The sequence below is a fragment of the Aplysia californica genome, unplaced genomic scaffold (genome assembly GCF_000002075.1).
Source record: "Aplysia californica isolate F4 #8 unplaced genomic scaffold, AplCal3.0 scaffold00028, whole genome shotgun sequence".
Taxonomy (NCBI): domain Eukaryota; kingdom Metazoa; phylum Mollusca; class Gastropoda; order Aplysiida; family Aplysiidae; genus Aplysia; species Aplysia californica.
In genome coordinates this window covers 2,307,858-2,316,372 of record NW_004797298.1, presented here as the reverse complement: position 1 = coordinate 2,316,372, position 8,515 = coordinate 2,307,858, and the positions used below count along the sequence as shown (strand labels likewise).

Here is an 8,515-nt window from a genome sequence, read left to right as displayed (position 1 = left end):
TCCTTCTCTTCTCTCCCTCTCTTTCTCTCTGTCTTTATCAGTGTCTTTCTCTGACATTGTCTTCTCGCTTTCTTTCTGCTTTTCTCTTTTTCTCTGTCTTTCGTTTCTGTCTTTCTCTTTCTTTCTTCTTTCCTCTTTCCCGTCTCTTTCTCTATGTCTGTCGCTTTGATCACTGTTTTTCTCTTTTTTTCTCTCCTTGCCTCTTTCTGTCTCCTTGTTTTTGTCGCTTTCTATGTAGTGCTCTCTATTTGTCTCTTTCTCATGCTCTTTTCCTTCTCTGTTTCTTTCTAATCTTTTACCAGATCTATTAGGCAGTCTTTCAGATTATGTGTGTGTGTGTGATAGTGTGTGTGTTTGTGTGTTGGCCTAAACATTTTTTGTGGGTGGTTGGCAGGTGCTCTGGTGTCGAATGCTCCTTCTTTCCTATCAAACATCTATCGTCCTTTTCTCCCCTCCTTCTATTATGTGTTTGTTACTCTCTTGTAACATCTCTAATCTTCTTCACTTATATGACCTTATTGTGTTGCAAGTGCCGTAAAACTCTTACCTGAACAAATTTTTTTTCTTTATGGCGCTTTTATTAGCTTACTTTACAGGCTGCCCTTCGACCTTTGTGCACCGGAAAGGTCTGTGTTGTACCATGTAGTTACTCACACAGACTTGGCCACGCCTTTCCGTAATTAATGCGTCGGTCTTAACTCAGGGAACAAGCAATCCATTCGTCGCCATAGAAACCAATATTTGCCGGCTCTTGCTTGACAAAGAAAAATGTAGCGCTCTCAAAAGGTTGAAAGTATTAGGCAGATCGAAAATTTTGTTCACAGCAGTTGGAGTGTGGATTTAACGCACTGATTTATTTAATTTCAGGGTTTGACTTTTTACAAAATCGACGTACTGGGAACGTCAAAATCGACTTTCGGGGGACTGTTGAGATGCTCCATCCAGCTCCTTACACTTCCCCGCCTCCTTTTTTTTTTCTTTTTGATGTTCCTCTCTCGTCTTTTAAAAAAAATAAAATCTCGCCTCCCGTACTATCTCTCTCTCTCACTCTCTGTCTGTCTGTCTGTCTGTCTGTCTGTCTGTCTGTCTGTCTGTCTGTCTGTCTGTTTTTGTCCCAGCACTAAATGTCTGCTAATTTGTCAATGTGCCACTCTTAACACAAAGTCAGACACCCCCCCCGGCCGGGCAATGCCACTGACTGAATCGTCATTAGGCCATTCCCAAAGGGGAGATATAAACATATTCAAGTGGGTGGTTGGCGGTTGCTCTGGTGTGGTTTTCTCCTTCTTTCCTATCATACATCTATCGTCTTTATCTCCCCTTCTTCTTTTAGATGTTTGTTGCTAATTTTCTGGCGCTCATATGACCTTATGCAGTTGCGAGTGTCGTAAAACCTCCACACAAAAAAACCCATATTCGTATGCGCAGTAGAATTTTTAATGGGCTGACAATGTCATTCTCATACTAGTCATACTGTGCCGAAACATAGGGGGGAACTGCCGCTTTTTCTTTCCTCAGCCTTACTATCATTTTCCCCCCTCTATTTCTTTTGTATGTTTGTCACTCTCTTGTGAACTGCTATTTCCGAGGTGCCTTGATAGTCGAAGCAGACTTTGTGCTGTTGAGGCTAGACAGGTGAGCAGAGAAAGCCTGATTCTCCGTTTTGACTTCTTTGTTGACATCCTCCCCTTGGCGCTCATAATTATGACCTAATGCAGTTGCAAGCGCCGTAAAAAAAACAACTTACTAAAACTAAAAGTAAGATATACTTTTCACTATGTGAATGCAAAACATTCATTATATAGGCACTATATGCATATATATGTTGGTTTTTAGGGGGAGGGTGTTGTTTGGTTTTTGTTGTTTTTGTTGTTATTTGTTTAATTTTCATTCTTTCTTTTTATTGACAAAGAGTCACAGTGTCTTCTTTTTTGTATGCTATCTGTGTATTGAGTTGATTGTTTGGTTTGTTTTGGGGATTGTCTTTCTTTTGTTTGGATTTTTTTTTTTTGGTTTTTTTTGTTTGTTTTTTTTTTTTTTTTTTGGGGGGGGGGGGGGCTGTTTTTGATGGATTTTTTGTCGGTGGGGAGTTGGGGGTCTTTTGTGTGTTTTGTTTGTTTTCTTATGAAGCTCAAAGACTTATTTCTTTTTTTTTAATCAGGCACCCGCAGACAGGAGGAGCAACTGTGTTTTGATGGGGCTGGGAGGATGAGTGTTACAACACCGTTTGTCTACTGTGACAGTGAGCGCCTCTGTCTCGGTGACTCCAGACCTTGATCGCGCACGTGAAGACTACTGGCAAAGCGAGGTCACACATTGACCTCTTTACTTGCGATCCAGTTCTTTTCCTGCTGACGGTTCCTAGGGTATAGGAGCCGAGACGTTGGACATTGTGATAGCTGGAGACTAAAAACAAAAACAAAAAACTCCCCAAAACATTGTGACCAGTGACAATCTGTGAAATTCTGTGTCACCCGAAACTCCCTGCGTGATAGGCCTACACACGCCTGCGACCAGTGACGTTGTTCAACAGAATCCGTGACGTAGAACGCAAGCACAGCTGACGTCACTATCATGAGCGCGGCGAAGATGGTGGCAGATTCCACACAGGCGGAGCCCGCCGACACGGCCGATGGGAAGAAGAGGAAGAAAAAGCTCAAGAAGGTGAGTAGAGGACAGGGTCGGTGGCCTAGTGGTAAGGCTCTCAGACTCGCAACCGTCGTAAGGTCGTGGGTTTGAATCCTATCAGGGGCCCGATGTTGTGTTCTTGGAAAAGGCCATTTACGCGAATTTTCCTCACTTTACCCAGGTCGGAATGGGTACCCAGCTATATGCAGGGAAATATCTTATTATTTGTTAGTGTTTGAGCGCTTAATCAGCTGCTTGCGCTGTATGCATCCTGGGAAGCTGAGAATGTTTCTGAGTGTTCTTTGGTCTGCTGGGGTAATAATAATATAGTGTAAAGCGTATAGAGATTGCTGTCGAGCGGGGATGGCGCTATGCTAATACTATTTATGATGATGATGATGATTTTTTAAAATTATAAATATTATTATTATTATTATTATTATTATTATTATTATTATTATTATTATTATCATCATCATTATTATTATTATTTGAGTTTATTGGGCGGGCGGACTGTTTCTTGGCATATATTTATTTATTAATGCCTACAAAAATGTCAGGTGGTTAGGGTACCGGACTCATAATCGTGAGCTTGCGGGTACGAGGGTTCGAGGCTCGATCAGGCTCGGTGTTGTCCTTGGGTGCAGCAATTAGGTGCTTTGCCGTCGCACGAAGTTTGTTACCCATGTGGAGAAGTTTATTTTTGGGTTGAGTATCTCCCAACTTACTGCTTCAAAGTTGCATCCCTCTCTTTCAATCCGGGCTGGTCCTGACAGGCTGGGACGAAGCAGACCGCCTTCTAAATGATCTACACGTACTTGTGAAGGGTGCTGACAAAATGAGTTTCTTTTAACAATCTCCGAATGGAAATATCGGCCGAAATTCGACACCTGGGTCGAATTTGAAGATTTTCAACTGATTTCATTTTCTTCTAGTTTTACATATCTAGATCTAGTATCATTTCTTATCTATAGACTGGATGAACCCAACCGTGTGAGTCTGCTCCTTCTTTCCTTTCAAGTATACGTATATTCGTCTCTATCTCTCCTCTTTCTTTGTTCTGTTTGTGTAACTCCCTTGTAATAGCTCTAATCTTCGACACTTGTGTGCCCTTATTGCATTGCAAGAGCTGTCAGACACTTACTAAAACAAGACTGTACAATGTAAATCTATAAATTTAACGTATTTTTTACCATCGGGGGAAATTTCGACTCATTTTTTTCAGCACCCCTCGTAGTGTCGATGGAGGTGTAGAACTTCTACATTAACCTCTTTTCTTTTTTTCGTTCCATCTCAGACCGGCAAGAAAGTGTCCCTTCCAGAAGACGAGGACTCCGACCTTGACCTGAAGAAAGAGCTGCAGCCAATCAGCGCCTTCGTCAAGTCACGTGCTTCCATGGTGGAGGAAATGTTCCATGCCGTCCGCGGGGCCAGCCTACAGAGGGCGCTGCCAGATCTGCTCAAGGTAGGCTGGGATGTGTTAATGAAAGGGTTTATATATAACGCCCCTGTTCTATAAAAACTCATTAGGTTATTTGTAAGAGGCAAGACCTCTGAATTTTACGTCCGTCTCCGATAGAACCGAGACAAATGAGTCGAGAGCCTTGAACACTACTTAAAACGTCAGACTGCCCAGTTTTTGACATTTTAGTCTGACCGTTGACCAAATGAAGCCGTCCTAAGAACGGTCATGATACATCCGACTTTCGTTTCGCACGCTCTTATGGCCTTATGTAGTTGTGAGCGCTGTAAAACTCTTACTAAAAGAAACAAAACCAAACGAACAAACAAACAAACGAATACCCAGTCTGGGCTTCGAATCAGACCAGCTGCTCTATATAGTCCAGAATGATATCGACTGAGCTAACGGAGCTCCGTTAAGGTAAGGCCCAGTGGAGACTGCAGAGACTTTCGTCAGAAACCCGGGTTGGCCTAACATGCAAGGTCGAAGCCCGCCTGACACACATTATCTAAATTGTTTCGATGGAGGCGTAAAAACGCCTATATTAAAAATGAAGTTTAAAAAGAAGATTATTAAAAGGGCGGCCAGATGTTCCTTCATGATGCGCAAACGATAATATTTTGGCACAATTTGAACAAATCTTGAAATATCAAACGTGTTCGATTTTCTTGGTCACGATTGCCTATACTTAATGTAAATTCTTGTCAACAGCCAGTCAGAAGGTTTCTACATGTCACATGACATTGTGGGGTCAATTTTTTTTTCGCACTCAAAAGGCAGTAAGCACTTATATAAACTTCTGGTTTAATACCCATGGCCATTCCCTCAGCCCCTTCCAACTTTAATTCCCCAAAATCTCACAATCCCTCTATAGTTTTAATTTCCAAATTTTGATGGTTGTGGAATTAGAACCTTGTCGGCTTGGCTCACCCAGTGAATTTATCCATTCAGACATGTCATGAATTGATTGATGGCTTACTTTCCCTTCTCTCTCTCTCTCTCTCTCTCTCTCTCTCTCTCTCTCTCTCTCTCTCTCTTTCTCTCTCTCTGTCTCTCTCTCACACTCACACACACACACATACACGCATTCATGCACGCACACGCTTGCACGCACGCGCACACACACACACACACACACACACACACACACACACACACACACACACACACACACACACACACACACTCCCTCTCTGGCAGAAAAACTTGCGTTGTTATTACTCCTACTTTTCTCAATTTCTCTTTTATTCTTTTAATTCCAAGGATTATACTCTTGGTTTTGGGGGATTCCTTTTTATATTGGCTGTCTCCCCCCTTTAGTTATTGCTGGGCAGAATTTTTCCGCTTTGTATTTCGTTTTACTGTGTGTGTTATAATTCTGCTTTTACCTCTCTTTTACGTACCCATTTTACTCAGACAAAATGAAATTAGACAAAAACGCATAAAGTCTGTTTCCACCCGTATTTCTCCCAGAACTGTGCCCTCCTCCTCCCTCCTCCTCCCTTCCCCTCTATTGTCAGGTCTCTGCGGACATTGCGAGGGCATAATGCAAGAATATTGTATCTGCAAAAATATATCGTTTAGAGAAAAACTAATTTTAAAATTGTGGTCGAATTTAAAGCTAGCAGCACGTGTGACGATTTCAAAAATTGTGTTTGAGGCTTTGCCTGCTCATCAAGAGAGATTTTACTTATTCGAAATGAAGGAAAATACGTTCGTTTCAGGTTTATAATAAGAAAAATAATGGAAAGTTTAAAATCCCATTGTTGCAGATGCGACATATTTGCGTTTTCCTGGCTATTGGCTCTGGGCCCGTAGCCCAGACAGATAGAAAGCCACCCGCCATAAGCCTTTTTAAGCGCTGTAATTTTATTGCCACCAATCTTAGACGTTTCGTGTCCGCGGCTCTCGTTTTATTTGTTTATTTATTTCAAAATTGGAGTGGTTTTTCTGCTAGAGATTTAAATCTTGGGAGGGCTGCTAGTAAGTTCGTCTGTTTTGTTTTGTTTTGTTTTGTTTTGTTGTTGTTGTTTTTTCGGGGGGGGGGGGGGTCTTTTCGTTTTGTTTTGAGAGTAGTTGTTTTTAGTCGGGGGGTTGTTACGTTTTCTTTTTTCATTTTCTTTTCTATGGATTTTAAAATTTTTGTCCAAACCCCCCCCCCCCCTTTTTTTTTTTTAAAGCGATGGGCTTGGCCCTTCGTGTCTGGCTTTTCTTTGGCACCTGATTGAAAACGAAAGTTTTGCTTGTTTTATTTTGTTGTTGTATTTTTAAAAGAATATCACTATTGTTATTATTCATCTTTTCCTGTGTGTCATCTGAGTCCATCTATAATAATATGTTTTCTTTATGAAGTAAGGTTTTGAAGCGAGTGTGTTTCCTCACCCACCTCTGTCTGAGAGAGCCATAATAATATGCTACTCCTAGTAGTTCTAGTAAAGATTTTATGGCGCTCGCAACTGCATAAGGTCATATGAGCGCCTAATATGCTACTACTGACGTCATAAATCATTCTGTTCCTAGAGTACATTGGTAGACTCACGGCTAAGATGGACATTTGTGACTTGTTTTATTCGCATCTGCGGGTGCGGTCATCCTCACCTCACATATTGACCCACGGTCTTGTACTTATATTAGTAATATATGTGTAGGTAGTTGGCGGGTGTTCTGGTGTGGTTTGCTCCGTTCTTCTCTTCATCAACCATAATAATATATCGGCCTTATCTATCCTCCTTTCTTTTTTGTGTTTGTTACTCTAAACTTCGGGACGTATAATATGACCTTTTTGTATTACGAGTGCCGTAAAACTCTTACTTACTTAATTAGTAGAATATAGACGTTCAGAGTAAAAAACAACAACCACAAAATAACCACCAAAGCAACAAACAAAAGGACAACGTATATAGTTTCGTTCAGTGTTCAGATCATCATGGAAATACTATCGACATTGTCCAAGACGGCCACCCATTGTCGGGGACATGAGTGGTTGTCTTAGACGGGTCGACGTACTAGACAGTGCCATTATTTTTTTCACACAAGGGCGGAAGTGTGAATAGGTCGTTTGTACAGGTGATTGTCTCGGACGTGTGGGCGTTACAGCAGGTTTGACGACTGCAGTCCTGCAACCACGACCTGTACGGTAGAGCTGGGCGAAGAATCTAGTCGTGAACCGATTCCCAAGACTAATGCTACGAAAGAAAAGTTCCGACTCCTTTTTACGTAAACAAGCCCTTGCCTGTTACTTTTATCAGTAAAATCTTCTTTTTTTATTTTTAGAATTTATTTTGGAAAAATAAAAATTGATGCTTCGTTGTGTTCCGAAATCAAGGTTATCCTAAATCCTGAAGATGTTCGGAGCTACCAGGTAATCACAGGAAGAAATCCCATCATTGGAAAGTAAGTAATTGGGTTCGGAGTCGATTCCTACGATTCCAAACTTCCAATAACCGGGAACCTCGCCGCCCAGCACTACTGTACGGAGGGAGGGAAGAAATCGTAGGCGACTGTCATTATACTTAGTTATGGGGGGCTTTCGTGACCTAAAGGCTAAGGTGTTCACCTCTCATTCAAAGGTCCCGTGTTTAAATCCGGGTAGCGACGGAAAAATTTTCTTCTCTTAAATGTTTTCCTTTCATCTCCTTTCCTGCTCTCTAGCAATGTTCTGTCGTCTGCTTTCGTTCATCTCCACTTTCTGCCCCCACTCCCTCACCTTCTTTGCCCCCTCCTCTGGGCTCCTGACTCTTTCTGCAGCCTTTCTACTGCTACTGCTTGGCTGCTTCTTACTGCTGTCTTTTTAGCCACACCCCTGATCTTCTGGTAGGAAAGATCTACACCTAACCTTCTCGGACAAGAGCGAAAAATCTCGGAGGGCCGTGTGCAAGTTGCGCACGTTAAAGATCACTTGGTGGTCTAAAATCGATAAGAGTAGGCTTTGGTCGACATCCGGGCAAAATTCAAAATTTCCTACCAACTGAAAAAGTTTAATGTGTTCCGCACGCTCATATGACCTTACACAGTTGCGAGCGCCGTAAAACACTAACCAAAAAAAAATATTTTAAAAATACTTCGATATTGTTAGATCTAGATGTAGTCGAACGACCAGCAAACGGAATCGAACCGAACAGGTCGTGACTCTTGTGTTCTTTTGGAAGGTTCTAAGAGGAGAACGGAACGCCTAATTGGTCGCTTTTTATTAAGGACAAACGGGCTGACCCAGATTTTGGGGGTTTCCAGAAATCTTGACCTACACCAAAAGTGGGCATTAGCCTACCTGTAGGAGAAGTTTGGTTTCATTGTGTGTGTATTTGTTTGTTTGTTTGTTTAGTATAGGGTTTTACGGCGCTCGCAACTGCATAAGGTCATATGAGCGCGCGGGACACACCTAATACTTTTTCGTTGGTAGGAAATTTTGAATTTTGCCCGGGTGGC

The 8,515-nt window shown here is 41.9% G+C and overlaps 1 protein-coding gene across 1 annotated transcript in view; it reads left to right on the top strand.

Moving 5' to 3' along the window:
• The window catches only part of LOC101860307 (caspase activity and apoptosis inhibitor 1), a gene marked incomplete at both ends in the record, with an annotated part of 114,838 nt that overhangs the window by 37,600 nt on the left and 68,723 nt on the right, over positions 1-8,515 (top strand). The window contains 2 exon segments of the mRNA XM_013090750.1: positions 2,162-2,664; positions 3,926-4,093. Of these exon segments, the coding sequence (XP_012946204.1) occupies positions 2,575-2,664; positions 3,926-4,093 (258 nt within the window).